Source organism: Delphinapterus leucas, chromosome 19 (genome assembly GCF_059928025.1).
Source record: "Delphinapterus leucas isolate spDelLeu-1000000601 "Yukka" chromosome 19, BTC_Dleu_Yukka2, whole genome shotgun sequence".
Lineage (NCBI taxonomy): Eukaryota > Metazoa > Chordata > Mammalia > Artiodactyla > Monodontidae > Delphinapterus > Delphinapterus leucas.
The window spans coordinates 50739025-50756436 of NC_143147.1; the positions used below are offsets into that span (position 1 = coordinate 50739025).

General features: G+C 44.7%; 2 protein-coding genes across 2 annotated transcripts; one reads left to right on the forward strand and one right to left on the reverse strand.

The window, feature by feature from the left end:
• Positions 1–45: 45 nt before the first annotated feature.
• Positions 46–8477, forward strand: KLHL10 (kelch like family member 10). The gene is made up of 5 exons (XM_089901267.1): positions 46–1027; positions 3418–3925; positions 4787–5404; positions 5702–5851; positions 6070–8477. Exons 1-5 carry the CDS (start codon positions 834–836, stop codon positions 6442–6444), a joined length of 1845 nt encoding a protein of 614 aa, XP_089757393.1. The 5' UTR covers positions 46–833; the 3' UTR covers positions 6445–8477.
• On the reverse strand, positions 7816–17341 carry KLHL11 (kelch like family member 11). Its single transcript, XM_022558009.3, has 2 exons — positions 16782–17341; positions 7816–12321 (listed from the first exon to the last, which is right to left on the reverse strand). The coding sequence occupies exons 1-2, from the start codon at positions 17324–17326 to the stop codon at positions 10740–10742; spliced, it is 2127 nt and encodes a 708-aa protein (XP_022413717.2). The 5' UTR covers positions 17327–17341; the 3' UTR covers positions 7816–10739.
• Positions 17342–17412: the final 71 nt, after the last annotated feature.

The window sequence follows — 17412 nt, forward strand, 5'->3', positions numbered from 1 at the left end:
CCGACTGCGCAGGCGTCGCTTCCGCGGGGCGGGGTGGGGGTGAGGTGCGGGGATGGGGAACGGGTCCGGGGCGGGGGGTGGGGGGGAGAACGGGGAGTGTCCCAAGAGGCTGGGGTTACGTGGGTGGGTGCCAGTCTTTTTAGAACAAAAACCCTAACCGGAATGGACGTTTCCAGGCTTAAGGTTTGCATGACCAAAAGGCCGCAGATGGGAGGGGGTGTGAAGGAGCCATAAGTGAGTTCTGTTGAAGATCCAGAAGTTGCTTCCTTCACGGGCCTCGCTCCTCATCACAGAAGATGAGTGACTCAGTCCAGAGGGCAGGAGGGCCCTGGACATCTGGGCCAGAATGAAAACCCATCAGCTTTACTTCTCCCTTCTGCCTCCTCTGACTCGGTTTCCTTGAACTCCGTGTCTCGGGAGCCAAGGGCCAAGCTGCGGAAGAAGGTAGATGGTTGCTACAGAGACGCCAAACTGAGCACCGGCAGTGGGCAGCAGGAGCTAAAGTGAATCAAAAGTCTTATGTGATGTTAGTGGTCACGTCCTGCTCCTGGTTGGTTGCGGAAGATGTGGGGTGGTCTTCAGCCTGAGTGATGCCATGGGGGAGGTGGGCGGCGGGGAGGAATGAGGACAGGGACAGGAGAGAGTTCCAGAGCCTGAGATCACAATCCTGAGAGTGATGTCACAGCGGGCCCAGGATTCTGGAACTTGGGCTGCCTGCTGGGCCCTATGTGAAAGGTGTAGTAGGAAGAAGGAGTGACAGCTGGCTGAAGGGCCCCTACAATCCTCCCCGACACCCTAGGAAAGCAGCCTGGCTCCACTTGTCCCAGGGTGCCATGGAGTTGGAGAGCGCGGCGGCCTCCACAGGTTTCCACCAGCCTCACATGGAGAGGAAGATGAGTGCGATGACCTGCGAGATCTTCAACGAGCTTAGGCTAGAGGGCAAGCTCTGCGACGTGGTCATCAAGGTCAATGGTTTTGAGTTCAATGCCCACAAGAACATCCTCTGTAGCTGCAGTTCCTACTTCAGGTATAACAGGGTTGCTGGACTAAGCCAAAAGGGGGAATGGGGCTCATTCTGAGACATTTTGGTTCATTTCATATCTCCCAGCCCATTATCTTAAGTTTAGGGACACTGTCAAAGCCCTGGGCTCCTGTAGACTGGCTCCTTTGTCTTCTGAAGAGGCACAGCTAGGGGCAGAGCCTCTTCTGTCTCATTTTCAACTAGATTTCAACCAACTATTGGTGGGCCAGATGCTTTTTTTCTTTGATTTTCACCCAAACCAACCTTTGGGAAGGTTGGACACCTGTAGTGGGTTTCCTACTTAAACCTAGATGACAGTGCCACTTCAGCCACCCCTTAAGCCCCTATCTGAGACTATCTCAAATAGTGGGTGACAAATTAACAAGGACTGAGAGGGTGGGAAGGGGGATGAGGGGAAAGAACCAAGGAAATATTTTTCAGAAGAAAAAAGGAGTTTGAGCCAAAACTATTGGAACCCAGGAAGTAAAAGACCTATTTTGTTCATGAGCTGAAAATATTTGAGTACTCGGTTCCAATGAAGATATGATAAGTGCGTGCCACCCGTTGCTAAAAATTCTCACTCATCTAGACCTAGAGCAGGGTATACAAAAAGACCAAATAGTGACTATTTTAAGCTTTGCAGGCCATACAGTCTCTGTCACAACTACTCCACTCTGCTTTTAGTAGGAAAGCAGCCATAGACAATACTAAATGAAAGGGCATGGCTGTGTTCCAATAAAATTATTTATGGATACCGAAATTTGAATTTAATTTCCAGGTGTCACAAAATATTTTTCCCCCAAAAGGAAAGAAAAGAATTTTTTCCCCATTTAAAAATGTAAAAAATATTCTTAGCTCACGTGCAGTACAAAAACAAGAGTTGGCCTGAATTTGGCCGAGAGGCTGTAGGTTTTCAGACCTCTTCTCTAGAGAATTTGACCTCTGAGCCCACATTCCCTTAAACTTCCTAGAGAAAGGAAGGAAAAATATATTAGGGCAGGGACTTCTGTCCTCTGCAACACCTAGAGAAGTACCTAGCTACATAGTAGGGACCCAATAAGTTGTTGTGGAATAGTAGTCATTTTACTCATTCAATAAGTATTTATTGAGTGCCTATTTTGTGACAGGTACTGGAAATAAAACAATGTATAAACATTCCTGTTCTCGTAAAGTTTACCTTCCAGTAGGGGGAACAGGCATTTAATAAATAGAATACATATTAGGTCATAAGTGCTAGGGAAAAAAAGGAAGACAGAGAGTGGTCAGTGGTAATTTTAAATAGGATTATCACTTTGCTGACAAAGTGACATTTGAGCAAAGACTTCAAGGGGCTGCGGTCTTGGGAAATAACGGAGATCTTGGGGGAGCCTTCCAGGCAGAGTACAAAGCAAAGTGCACAGATGGAAGCATCTCTGGTGTATTCAAGGAAAGCAAGGCCAGCAGGGCTGGAGCAAGGTGAGGAGGAAGGTGAGAGGAAATATGGTTAGAGAGGTATTCATGGTCCAGATCTCAGAGGTCTTTTGTAGTCCCTGGTAAGGACTTTGTATTTTACTCTGAGTAACAAGGGAAGTCAGTGGAAGGTTCTGAGCGGAAGAGGAGCATAAACTCATAAGGATCATGCTGGTGTCTGGGATAAGACTATAAACTCTGGAGGTGTCAAAAGCAGAAGCAGAGAGATCAGTTGGGAGGTTTACTTCCAATAATCTAGGCAAGAGCTGGTGGTGGCTCACACCAAGAAGGTAGCAATGAGAGAGGTGAGAAGCGATCAGATTCTGGATATGTGTTGATTGAACAATACTTGGTTTTTTTTGTTTTGTTTTTTTGCGGTACGCGGGCCTCTCACTGGTGCGGCCTCTCCCGTTGCGGAGCACAGGCTCCGGACGCGCAGGCTCAGTGGCCATGGCTCACGGGCCCAGCCGCTCGGCGGCATGTGGGATCTTCCCAGACCGGGGCACGAACCCGTGTCCCCCCAATCGGCAGGCGGACTCTCAACCACTGAGCCACCAGGGAAGCCCAATAATACTTGTTTTAAAAGCGTATTTGCTCAAGTTTAATTTCCTTAATTAAGATAGAATTTGGTGGGCAATGGGCTGAGACAGAAAAAGACCTGGGTCTTACTCCCAGCTGTAGATACCAGTTTCTCCATCCACCAAATGGGAAAAGGCCTACTTATCATGAAGATAGGAATAAAAGTGACCAAAGTCAAAGTTCTTGGAAAGGTTCTCTTGACCACTGTATAAAACCTACCCTCCTTCCCCCGCTTCCTCACGCCAATTTATTTCCAATTCACTGATCGTGCACACTATTTGGAAAATGTCCAGATTTTCCACAACAAGAGAAGGTGGCGGGGGTAGGGAACATGGCAAACTAGAGAGAAATATTTCAGTGACTGCTAGTTTCTTTCTTTCTTCCAGAGCTTTGTTTACAAGTGGCTGGAACAACATTGAAAAGAAGGTATACAACATCCCTGGCATTACCCCCGACATGATGAAGCTAATTATCGAATATGCGTACACCCGGACCGTCCCCATCACACCAGACAACATGGAGAACCTGCTGGTTGCTGCAGACCAATTTAACATCATGGGTATTGTCAGGGCTTGCTGTGAGTTCCTCGAGTCGGAGCTGTGTTTGGATAATTGTATCGGCATCTGCAAGTTCACAGACTACATCTACTGCCCTGAGCTGCGGCGGAAGACCTACACGTTCATACTGCACAACTTTGAGGAGATGGTGAAAGTCTCAGAAGAGTTTTTAGAGCTCTCAGTCACTGAACTTAAGGATATCATTGAGAAAGATGAGCTCAACGTCAAACAAGAAGATGCTGTATTTGAGGCCATTGTAAAATGGACTTCTTATGACCCCCAAAATAGGAAGCAGCATATTTCAGTCTTGCTTCCCAAGGTCGTTTAGTTATTCTTTTGTGGGATGCTTAACTGCTTTTTTTTTTTTTGCCTGTGCCACATGGTTTGTGGGATCTTAGTTCCACAACCGGGGATCGAACCCATGCCCCTGCAGTGGAAGCTCGGAGTCCTAACCACTGGACTGCCAGAGAATTCCCTTAATTGCTCACTTTTGATTCATTTATCCCAGAGGGATTGTCCCAAGAGCCATACTCAGATGTTTGACAGATTCCGAGGCTGTAGTTATACTTACATATACTTACATATGTACATCTACAGAAGGCATCCCCTGCTATTCTCTGGAATTTTGCAATTTTCTTTGCCCTTGACATTGCTAGTTCCTTCTGCTCCAGTTATATTCTTTGACCAAGATCCTCCCTGGTAGTGGGGGAAGGAGAGGGCAGGCCTTCAAAAGAATTCTAAAGGGTCCTCCTCTCACCCCTTTCCTTCTGTGAGTTTCCCCAACCAACCAAAACAGGAGTTGGACAAGAAACCAGATCATGAGTATTGCACTCAATTGTAGCCATTTGGTGCTAATTCATGTTATTTTACATATAGAGACATAGATATCCAATTACTGAACAATGACCACAGCTTTTTCTGGTCTAATAGTCCTGTCCAGGGGCCAAGGAATGGACTAGCTCTGTGACCATTTGAGGTGGCTTCTATCTCGCTCATTCTCAGCATCCAATGTATACCACCTCCAAAACACAAATATTTAAACTGTGAGCTGTAAATTACAAAAACAAAACAAAACATGGTCCTACTGCGTTCAGAGGAGACTGTAAAACTGCGGGCTTAAGGACGTGGGTTTTCCAGACACCATACCTCATCTGAATGACTTTCTCTATTTCCTTCTTAGGTTCGCCTGGGTCTAATGCATGCTGAATACTTCATGACCAATGTTAAGATGAATGACTATGTCAAAGACAGCGAGGAATGCAAGCCAGTCATCATTAATGCACTGAAGGCCATGTATGACCTAAACATGAACGGATCTTCTAATTCTGACTTCACCAACCCACTCACCAGGCCCCGCCTGCCCTACGCCATCCTATTTGCAATTGGTGGCTGGAGTGGTGGGAGCCCCACCAATACCATTGAGGCATATGATGCTCGGGCAGACAGATGGCTGAATGTCACTTGTGAGGAAGAGAGTCCTCGTGCCTACCACGGGACAGCTTATTTGAAAGGCTATGTTTATATCATTGGGGGGTTCGATAGTATAGACTATTTCAATAGTGTCAAGCGTTTTAACCCAGTCAAGAAAACATGGCACCAGGTATCCCCGATGCACTCCAAGCGTTGCTATGTCAGCGTGACAGTCCTCGGTAATTTTATTTATGCCATGGGAGGATTTGATGGCTATGTGCGTCTCAACACTGCTGAACGTTATGAGCCAGAGACCAACCAATGGACACTCATTGCCCCCATGCATGAACAGAGGAGTGATGCGAGTGCCACAACACTCCATGGAAAGGTAAGACCCCGGGGGAAGCTGGGGTTAGGAGATGTGAAAGCAAACAGGCCTGGAAATAATGGATGGAAAACAGAAGTGGCAGTATTGGCAGTATTCACTTTGCAAATACTAACTCCTTCATCAAATGACTATCTTTTCTGATTTTACTTATTAAAAAGCGATGCATGCACATGTGGAAAAAAGAAACTCAGACTGAAGACTGGCATCAGAAGTGTCCCCTGCCCCCAGCCACCACCATATACACACCCTTTCTTTCTACTCCCCAGTTTTAATAATCTTGGAACTCTCTTCACACAGGTCTACATATGTGGCGGGTTTAACGGAAATGAATGCCTGTCAACGGCAGAAGTGTACAACGCTGAGAGTAATCAGTGGACAGTCATAGCACCCATGAGAAGCAGGAGGAGTGGAATAGGCGTAATTGCTTATGGAGAACACGTATATGCGGTGAGTTCCTTTTGTACAACAAAAATTATAGCCCTAGATTTCCTATTAGCAAATAGGTTTACACTACCACTGGGAAGAATCTGAAAGCTTCTTTCCATGGAAGATAGTGGAAGAGGGAGGTATGAAATGACTGGTGCCCCGCCAAGCCCCGAAGAGGGCATCCTCAGCCAACAGAAGCGATGGTTAACAGCCAGCTGTGTTTCCTCTGCTGTCCACAGGTAGGCGGCTTTGATGGAGCTAATCGACTTAGGAGTGCAGAAGTCTACAGCCCAGCGGCTAACATCTGGCGCACAATCCCCACCATGTTTACTCCTCGTAGCAATTTTGGTATCGGGGTGGTAGACGACCTCTTGTTTGTGGCGGGTGGCTTTAATGGCTTTACCACCACCTTTAATGTTGAGTGCTATGATGAAAAGACCGAAGAGTGGTATGATGCTCATGACATGAGTATATACCGCAGTGCTCTGAGCTGCTGTGTGGTACCAGGGCTGGCCAATGTTGAGGAATACGCAGCTAGACGAGGCAACTTCACAGGATCAGCACTGCGTGACGAAGTAAGGCATTCCGCCTCGACAAGTACCCTACCTGTATGAGCCTCTTCACTTAGCTAATAAAAAGTCTAAGCAAGCAATAAGAATTCTTTCTTTTAAATAAATGCAGTGTTTAAACTTGTAAGAGTATTGGAAAATGTCCAACTTAAGGGAGCCAAGGGTTGCATGACTGAAGGGAATAAGAGGGGAGGAAGAAAGCAATTATATTCAATGGTGCAGAGTTAAGAAGGAAAAATCACAGTGCAAATCAGCTCTAAAGAAATACATTTATTTAAAACTTACATTGAGATGATTAGTAGCTATAACACAGAACAAGATAGCTTTAGGAACATAAAACAAGCTATTTTACAATGTAATGTCTCAAAGTGTCCTAAATTCTACATCTCCTCTGACTTAAGGGGGGGGCAGTCAAGATTATACTTGCAGTAGATAGGGGCTTGATACTGTCAGCCCAGAAAACTCACTATATCAACTGGAACTAAATATTTATTTTACAAATAACTCAAAGAACCCCAGCACATGGATCATAAGATCTTCAACCATGTAGCAAGCACTACTTTTCAGGAGTGCATTATGCAGGAGGATTAAGTTAACAAGTGCTCTATTGTATGTGCTTCACTGTCAGACATTTCCAGTAATGGTCATGGAGAGTAAGACAAAAGCCCTACGAAGGTAATCAACAAAGAGTGGTTATTTGGCTATCTAATTAAATTCCTTGAAGCAAAATGACGATTATGTTATTGTATTACATCACGACTATGAGCTGTTTTGTTTCCAATGACCAAAACATATTATAATAGTAAGCATTATAACAAAAACAAAAATGGACTATTCTCAAGAAAGTAACAAACTGGAGTGATGAACTGTGACAGAATGTTTAACAGTTTAAAAAAAGGAGAGACTGAATTGTTTCTCCAAATATTCTACACTTAAATGACAACCTATACACACCCTATGTTTCTAGTGTAGGCAGAGAACTTGCTTCACAATTCTACATATTTGGAAAAGATGTGAAATGTGGCCGATACACTTAGTTTGAGGCAAGTACAAAAAAACCTCCCTTTGGTTATGCTCGATTAGGCCAAGTAACTAAAATATACAATTCAGCTTATGTGTCTACCAATAGTATAGTGTTCATATTAGAATTATGAAGCAGAGAATGAAGTATTTACACATACCACGTCTACACTAGCAAGAAACATAAAGACGGAAAAAAAGTGTGCCCTAGAAACTGCCTTACCAGCAGCCTGAGGAGTTTAATATACAGAAGAACAGAAATCTGCCATAAACACTATCTTTCTATCTCTTCAAACTTCTGTCCTACATAAAAAAAGATTTCAAAATTTTTTTGGTCCCAGAAATACAATACAAAATCAAGTAATCAAGACAAAACTGATGTCAATGAATTTTGAGGGTTTTTTTTTTTTTTTTTTTTTTAGCAAAGTAGTTTTGAGTTGGCACAGCAAAAGCAAAGTTGGGTATCAAGATACACAAGACATCATGCAAACAACTGCAAGTGAGATGTATTACTTAAACACTAAGCTCATGACTGACATTCTCAATATATACACTGATTTTTTTTTTTTTAAACCGTGGTGGGGTAGGTATAGTTAAAGGATATCCATTCTAAGATCTAAGCAGCCTCACTCATAGAGTTATTACTTTTTGGTATAATCAATTCCTCTCTTTTCCTTCTACAAAACAAAAACAAAAGCAAAAAAGGTTTGCTTGAATACATATTAAGCTGTCTTTTTAAAGCTGTATTTTTAACTTCTTAAGTTATCAAACACCATCTTTAAGTTTTCATCGAAAAGGAAATTTCTTTCCCAGAGAGCCATTTTAGGCTGGTCACCATAATCAGAACCTTTCCAAATACTGTAGGAAGTTATTTCCAGTTTAGAATTTCAGAATGTCAGCCTTGAACAGATTTAAGCAAATCTGGTTTCTTTCCTTATTAACAAGTTAGTTAGGATATTTCAGAAACACAAGTTACTGATGTGAAATCACACATGTGAATTCAAATATGAAAATTAGGAATTCAGTAGTCAGGAACCCTGCACACATCATCATGCAAGGAAGGAAGGACTTACCCTCTCTTTCCAGCCAAGGCCTAGGCTGCCTGCCGAGTTAAAAAACAACAGTTTCAATCACGTTTTCAAAACCAGATTATACCTAAATCTTATGAGTTATGACTTCCGCCACATCATGTGAAAAAAAGATAACCCTACAAATAACTTGGTAATGACTGTCTCAGAAGACAACTCTGAGACAAAAAAAAAAAAAAAAAAAAAAGGCAATCAAAAACCTTACACCCTTCTGGAGAGAAACTGGCACCTTAGTGAGCTACTAAATTATTTCAACAGCACCAAGAAAAGGCAGTTTGCTAGCACAGTCTATCAGAGAGAAATGAGAACTTCATTCAATGAGCTTTTCTGTCTTACTTGCATAGACCTCTCACAACTACTTAGCACTTCTCAGAATCCAAATAGCTTTTATTAAAATAACTACAAATAAATGGAAATTAAGAAACCAGTAGAGGTGGGGTAGGATAATATATCCTCATATAGAAATAGACTTGCAGGGCTTCCCTGGTGGCGCAGTGGTTGAGGGTCCGCCTGCCGATGCAGGGGACACGGGTTCGTGCCCCGGTCCGGGAAGGTCCCACATGCCGCGGAGCGGCTGTGCCCGTGAGCCATGGCCGCTAGACTTGCAGTCTCCCATCCCTACCCCAGCCTAAATTAAATGGTTTTAAAGCAGATTTCCAACACATTATTGAAAAACTTTGTCCTAGGCAGGGATACCAATTCAGAAATTTCAGTTAAGTTCTTAGTATAGAGTCTAAGGGCTAAACATCAATAGTCTCACAGCACACTGAGAGCCAAAATTCCTGGTTGTGCTTTTTTTCCTTTTGATGTTTGATCCAACTAATAAGATTAACTATAATGGACTAGGGGAAAAAAAAAAAAATCACTGTACTTGGAATTCACCTTCTAGAATGGTATTCCAGAATGTCTAAGAAGGTAGAGACATTCTGAAAGAAACAAGAAAAGTATACTGGACCCACACTTCAAACCGTTAGAGCAGGAGTCCCTTATGTTAACTGAGTGCTAAAAGTCAACCTAAGTGCTAATTTGCATAAAGCCTGGGCGCAGATAAGAATATCAGAAGAATGCATAAAAATAAATAAAAGATAACCACAGTGATAAATTTTTAAGAGCCATAATTATGCGCCCAAATGTAGTGTTCTAGGCTCAGGCAAAGTTCCAATGAAAGTCTAGGGCAACTGGATAAAACATTGTAATAATCCAGGCTGAGAAATAATAAGGCTTCTCTTCAGCAACATTTCTCTAAATTGTTACTGCCTTCCCATTTTGAAAAAAGTTTCTTTTAGAAAGGAATGGTAAGGATTCCATACAATATGCATCACAGCAAAATTTAAAATTGAAGGCATTGTGTCGATTGTCCTTGGCATTATTTACACTCATTAATTTATCTTCAAATAAGCCTGCAACTCCCGAAAAAAGCGTTTTTAAATTTTTCGGTGCCTTTGATTTCTTACTCTAGACTAATAATACATTTCTTCTTAGAGAAATAAATTTCACAGATATAACTTCCTCTGTATTCAATCAGTCAGCTAAAGATCAGTACTCTTGCCAACTACCACTGTCTCAGAGTGATGACTTGAAGCTGCTAAAGAAATGAAAAATACTCAAAAAATGCATGAGCCAATCACAAATTTCTTATCAATCATCTCTTCTAGAAATAAACAAGACAGCTTTTGTAGATAAACAAATATAAAAAAGTATCAATGCAAACATTCTGAAATCACCTTGCTGAAATATTGTGCTTTTTCCTTCAAATTTCAATCTCACTATTGCACATACCTCCTGTAGATGACGGCTCAATGCATAAATTCTGATCTTGTCAAAACCAACCATTCGGGAAAAGAATGAAAAAGATTATCAAAGTAAATGTGCAAATATAACTGGTGCTTAAAGCATGTTCAAAACATAAGACCCTAAGACAAAGGAGTTAAAACTTGCTGGCAGACAAACAGTCAAGTAACCACACCTGGTTTTTCCACTTATCTTTAGTAAGATCTTATTCAGCTAATACACACACAAACCAAAGATGGATAAAGACTGCAAACTAACAAAAATTACCATGTATTGAATTGATCTTCCCATTCTTCAGTTTTTGACTATATTTCCTTTATATGGGGCGATAATCAGTTCATGTAGAAAATAAGTTATTGACATACTTTTTCAAGTAACAGTCTGCGTATCTTCAGCCTCATGAACAGGTATAACTGTTTTGAGCTGCGCATATCAGAGAACCTAGCATTCTATCTGAGAGCTTGGCACTCGTCGCATGTTTAGGGCGTGTCGATGTATTTCTTGCATCTGTCTGATCCGGTCCTTCTGCCACATTAAGTTCTGAGGCATAGGATATCTCTGAGTGCCATGCAAGTACCGGTATGGGATTCTCACATGGCAGGCAGTGGCTCTACAACGAGGCTGTGGCATGGGAGGAAGAAGCATCCACCTCTTTCTCTCGGCACAATATCGGTAAGCTTCTTTCCGATACTGTTTGTCAATATCATCACTGTTTTTCCAGCCTCCAATAATGAAAACGTCATCTTTGTAATAGCAAATGGCCGCTCCTTCGATGCTTAGGACTTCTGGAGGTAAGCTTTCAAGGATCTCATCGGAAACCTGGCTGGCAATTTTTCTTACTGCCTCTTCATTTTCTAAAGAATAACTCTTGGGACAGCATGAGGCTGTCTGATAAAAGTTTGAATTGACCACAGACATTTGGAAAAAGCAGTAATTGTCAATAAGTGGCAAAGATTCCACATCTTGCCACTGTCGAGTCTCCGTATCATAACAAGTGATGACAGCCTTTAATCCATCTTCAGTGTCCCGGTCCACAGGAGTGCGGGCAGCGATGTACACAAACCGGTCTTCAATGGCTAGTGCTTTAACATCTCGAAGAATCTTTGGTGCTGATTCCAAGTTGTGCCATTTATCAAGCTCGGGATTATAAACAGTCACATCTTTAAAACCAGGACTGAAGTTGCCATGTCCTCCAATGCTGTATAGCTTCCCTTTGACTTCTGTTAGTCCAAAAGAATGCTTCCTTGTCATCAGACTACAAACGTGTTCCCAGGTATTCAAGTTTGGGTTATACCTTTCCACAGTTTTAGCAAACCCTGGTTCCATTGACCCAGCAACATACACGTAGGATTCTGTTACTGCAACAGCATGTCCATCAAGGTGATTATGAATATGGGGTAGGTTTACCCATCTGTCCTCATCGACAAAATATCCCACACATTCACTTAAATAGTCCCCTCCTTCTGACACGCCTCCAATAACCATGATCACGTCCATGTTCTGCCCATAGCGAGGTAATAATGAGACATGAGAAGCAGGATGCTGGAACGTGCCAGACTGTATATTCTCGGCTCTAAGAGCATGCCTCTCCACTGCATCGGCCACTAACTTGACACAAACTTCATTATTGGCCACCAGCCTCTCTGGTTTGACATGACGAGTAAGGTAAGTAGGTTTCATCTGGGACAATCTGAGCAATTTAAAGAGTTCTTCAAAGTATCTCTCTCTCTCTTCAGCATTTCTCTGAACCCATTTCAAAACTGTTTCAAATAGAACCTCTTCAGAATCAACTGTAATCTCCAAGTCTGACAGCCAGTCTCGAATGAGGTGGAAAGGTAAAGTATAAAATTCCTCATCCTGAATTACTTTGTGGAAGTTTCTCCGTATCATATCCGCAGCTTTCAGAGCAAGTTGGCTTAGAGTATACATGTGAGCTAAACTATGAATGGCCACACAATTAGACAGATGAAGTTTTTTCTTGAGAAATTCTCCACAAAATTCTTTTAAACGAATTAATAGGAACCTAAAATCAAGAAAAAGAGAAAGAATTTTCAAATGTGCATATTTTATGTGGCTGTACTTTCGAGAGCATCTGAATTATAAACTGAAATGTAAGCTTCATCTCACTTCATGCACAACACCTGAAAAAAGCATAGCCTCCCAAATTAAAAAGGATTGTGCTGAAAAGTAGGTTTAAAAGCATATATAAAAATCATCTTCATATATTTTAAATTATTACCATTAGATAGTTTATATGTATTATATATTACACAAAGTATGTATAATACACACACACACAGAATTTTTGATTATGTAAGGTGTTTCAGAACATATCCTTCAATAAAGTACAACAGTCCCATACTTTATTTCCACTTTAACTTGCCCTTGGCAAAGGCAAATCCCTATCCAAACTTGTCTCTGCCATCCCGCCCTAGTCCTTTGCCAGCAACCAGCCTCTTCTTAGATGAGGCTGGGTCTCAGTGAAGAGAATTTCTTTAGCATCAGCTACATGGTACAGGAACTGTGACTCCTGGGAGGCTGTTTGGTCAGCTCTCAGAGGGAATGGCGGTGCAGGCTTTGTGTCAGAGGTTTTAATCTTCTCTTCACCAGAGCTTTCTCCTTGAGTAGCCCAGGGGTGGGGGCGGGGGTGGTGCTCAGGGGTTTGTCCTGAGCTGGGTTCTCATTAAAGCAGGTGAGGCAAGGCAAACGAAAACATCTGAAGAAGCCAGGAACTAAAACAACAACAGAAAACGTGTAGGATGGTCCACGTTACAAAAGTAAAGAAAGTAGTTTGGCATGTAGCTGACTAGATGTTGTTTGCTCACATAAATTAATCTGGCAGAATTCAGCCCCAAGGGTGGCCAATTTGAGACCACTGCTAAAGAGTAAGTCCCCAGGACTGAGAACATTAAATAATGTAAGAACGACTTCATCGGGACTTCCCTGGGGTCCAGTGGTTGAGACTCCGTGCTTCCACTGCAGGGGGCGCGGGTTCCATCCCCGGTTGGGGAACCAAGATCCCACAGGCCGCTTGGCACGGCCAAAAAAGAAAAAAAAAAAAGGAATGACTTCATCAGTCCAGGCCTCTCTCACTTCAGTAACCATTTGCTATTGTGATTATTGTACTTAATAACTGACTGCAATATGAAGATGAATCTCAAGACAGGCTCCCTTCACCCTCTCCAGAGAACACACCATCTCAGACATAAAACAAAGACAAGGTTGAGCGGTAAGAGCTCTAGTGGCTCTCAAACATGTCGGTACCAGGGTCACTCACTCCTGGGCTGCCCCACCCCCTACTTCTGATTTTTGGCAGGCACTCCAGGTAAGCCGACACGTATCCCCTTGGACAGGTATTTGGAAACACTGCTCTAGGAAAATAATAGCTACTGTATACTGGGCATGTGCCATGTGACAGGCATCATGCTGGGCACTTCCTACTATCTCTTCAGGTTGTAAGTGCCTGCGAGGTAGGTATGATCAACAGAAAGAGTATATGGGGGGAGGTGGGGCGGTAGTAAAGGAATCCTGCCTCAGAGCTGATGGGTGAGATTGGATGTGATGGTTGCAGGACGCTTAGTGCCAAACACAAGGCAGCTGCTCAGCAACTGAAATATGGAGAGAAGTTAAAGTTTTAAGTCAGCTGTCTGGGGTGTTCTCTCCTCTCCTCACCCCAATTCTCCAGTAAAGCAGCAGTAAATCTGAAAGAACACAAGCTCACAGGACAGAAGCAAACGTGGCTTGAATGAGTGCAATGACCCTTCTCTATCCATCTGCATTCAACAAACCTCCCTCTCTTCTCTCAGACCTACATCCACCCACCCAACCCCATCCTCATATAGATGACCCAGTCTCATGCTTTGAGAAAACAGAAGCAGCCAGGCAAAAACTTCATTTTCCCACTACCTTTTTTTTTTTTTTGGCCACACCTCGCAGCTTGTGGGATCTTAGTTCCCCGACCAGGGATTGAACCCGGGCCCCGGCAGTGAGAGCACCTAGTCCTAACCACTGGACTGCCGGGGAATTCTCTCCCACTATCCAATCTGTCTGCCTAACAGCTGTACGCTATACTCTGCCTTCCCAGTCCAACTTCTCCACTTTTAATATGGATTCTATCCCCTTCTTGGTTTCAAGGACTTTGGTCCTATAACATCAATTTCTCCTCTTCCACAGATTCATTTTCCATCAGCACACAAACACGCTCCACTATCTCCTATCTTGGGGGTGGGGGGGAAGACCTTCCTGGACTTCTCTCCACACATGTCCATGTGTATCATTTCTCTGAGCCTCTTGACAGTCAGACTTAAATGGCTCTTGTCAGTGCCATCAGGGACCTCTATTATCACCAAATCCAATGATCACTTACAGTTGACAGAGCTGACATGATCGGCTACTCCCTCCTTGACACACTTTAGGCTTCCATGGGATCAGTCTCCTCTGCTGGTTCCCCTTTACCATTCTGGAGAACCCCAGGGCTCAGTCCCGCTGTTTCTCTTTTCTATCTAGACTCTCTTCCTAAGTAATTTCATCCAGTCCCGAGGCTTTAATTACCACCTATGTGCTAATTTCCTTCCAGTCCGTAGCTCCCAGTGCTCTTCTATACAACTGCCTACTAGACATTTCCTGGACCAAAAACCAAACTCCTGATTTTCCTCCCAAACACTTTCCTGCAGTCTTCCACATCTTAATAAATAATGAACGAACTCCATCTTTCCAGTGGGTCAAAAAACTAGCAGTCTTTTCCCTAACCCCCCACATCAAATCCACCAGCAAATTCATCTCCTCTGCCTTCAAAATATGTCTAGAATCAAAGAATTTCTCATCACTCTTCCTTCTCCCTCCTCAATCCAAACCTCCACCACCATTGCCACAACCTCCTAAACTAGTCTCTCTGCTTCTGCCCTTGCAGCCCCTTCCCTACCACCTCATCCTTTTTCTCAACACAGCAGCATTCTCCAAAGCAGACTGCATCATTCCTCTAGCCCAAACCTTCCCATGTCATTCAGAGTAAGAGTCCAAGTCCTTCCACAGGCTGACAAGGCCCTGTGGGATCCGGATCCATCCCCATTACCACCTTCAGGCCTCTCCTACTCCTCTCACCCTGCATCCCTTTGATTCAGCCACACTGGCCTCCTGCTATTCTCTAACACCCAGACAAGCACCATCTCAGGACAAGCACCTGTGTCCCCAACCTGAAACACCCTTAACCTCACTTCCTTCGGTTCTTTGCAAAATGTCTTCTTCACAAGGATTTCTCTATCCATCCAATTGTAAAAACAGCTCCTTTACACCAGCACTTTCTATATGCCCCACCATCCTTCATTTTTCAAAACAGCTCTAGCAATCACCTAACATGCTGTTTTGTTTATTGTCCATCTACCAATGTAAGTGCAATGTGGAAAGGGACTTTCGTCTGTTTTGTTCACTGCTGAATTCCCAGCAGCTTAGAACCCAGTGTCTGAACTGGTGCATAATAGGTACTCAATAGGTATTTGTTCAAATAACGAATGTGTAACATAATACTGCCCCAAAAGACTCCGCCCCATCTCCAAACTGCATTCACCTGCCTCCTACCTAGTCTCTGGAACATCCATCTGGGCCCCCTACAATCCATCTTCCCCAGCAGCAGAATCATCTTTAAAAATATTTAAATCAGATCATTTCTTTAGCCAGCTTCCCATCACCCAGTAAAATCCAAACTCCTTTTTCCAACGCATTTCACACACCCTTCTCCCCTTCACCCACTAGATCACTGAGTTTTCCTTTTTTACTTCTTCTCTAAGCCAAATGAGATCCCGCCCAAGGGCCTTTGCGCTATCTGCCAGAAATGGTCATTCCCCATGTTTGCATGGCCAGTACTCCGTTGCCGTTTAAAGGTCTGTTTAAATGTCACCTCCTCAGAAAGGTCTTTTCTCTACGCAATCACTATCCTTTCATCCTTTTTATTTTATTTTTATTTATTTATTTTTTTTGCGGTACGCGGGCCTCTCACTGTTGTGGCCTCTCCCGTTGCGGAGCACAGGCTCCGGACACGCAGGCTCAGCGGCCATGGCTCACGGGCCCAGCCGCTCCGCGGCATGTGGGATCTTCCCGGACCGGGGCACGAACCCGTGTCCCCTGCATCGGCAGGCGGACTCCCAACCACTGCGCCACCAGGGAAGCCCCCTTTCATCCTTTTTAAATGTCAACACAGTACTTATTACACGCGGACCTTCTTCTTCATTGCCTTTGTCCCTTCACCTGGAGTCTGACAGGGTGCCCTCGCCGGACTGGCAGGCTGCAACCTCAGCACCCAGCGCAGGGGCGGCCCCACAGCACACAGCAGGCGCTCAATAAGTATCAAACGAATGCACTTCGTCAGGGCTCACTCGAGCCCACCCTGGACACTGCCCTCCCCGCCTTCTCCTGCGCCCTCCCTGGATGCGGCCCTCGGTCGGCGAGCATCCCCACGCCCGCCCTGCACATCCCGCCTTCGCCACCTACCTGTCGGCCAACTCCAGCACCTCGTGCACACTGCCCGTGCTGACGCGGATGCGCCCGGTGTACATGTATTCGATAACAGCTTCCACCGTGTCGGGTTCGGGCCCGGGCTCGGAGCTCCACTTGCGCATCTCCACCCGGCCCGAGCGGGACTCGGAGAACTGGCCCGAGAGCAGGGGCGTGAAGTACTCGGTGGCGGCGGCCAGCACCGAGCGATGGGCCCGGAACTCGCGGCCTCCCGCACCGCCGAAGCACAAGGTAATGTCGCAGAAGAGGCCCTGGCGCCGCTGCTCGTTCTGCCTCCATGACAGCTCCGAGCAGTGAGAGCTGCACTCGAAATCCTCGGCCTCCGGGCCCGGGTCGCCCCCGCTCGCCTCCATTGCAGACAAGCCAGGCCCAGGCCCGAAGTCCACCGTGCCGCTGCCTCTGACTTCGGCGGCCAGCCCCGCCGAGCCGGCGGCGGCCGTCTCCATGCTCTCCATCTCTAGCACCTGCAGAGATGCAGCCGCAGCCGCCGCTGCTGCTGCCGCCACCGCCGCCGCCGCCATCTTGACGCCGCCGCCCCCGACCCCGCAGTCCCCGAAGGATCCGGCAGTCCTGGTGCGACACAGAGGGATTCTGGGAATAAATAGTG

Coding starts and splice junctions, on each gene's coding strand:
- KLHL10 (XM_089901267.1), top strand. CDS start 834: ATGGAGTTGGAGAGCGCGGCGGCCTCCACAGGTTTCCACCAGCCTCAC. Junction 1,028..3,417: donor AGCTGCAGTTCCTACTTCAG/GTATAACAGGGT, acceptor AGTGACTGCTAG/TTTCTTTCTTTCTTCCAGAG. Junction 5,852..6,069: donor ATGGAGAACACGTATATGCG/GTGAGTTCCTTT, acceptor TGCTGTCCACAG/GTAGGCGGCTTTGATGGAGC.
- KLHL11 (XM_022558009.3), bottom strand. CDS start 17,326: ATGGCGGCGGCGGCGGTGGCGGCAGCAGCAGCGGCGGCTGCGGCTGCA. Junction 12,322..16,781: donor GTGCTGGAGTTGGCCGACAG/GTAGGTGGCGAA, acceptor TCTTGATTTTAG/GTTCCTATTAATTCGTTTAA.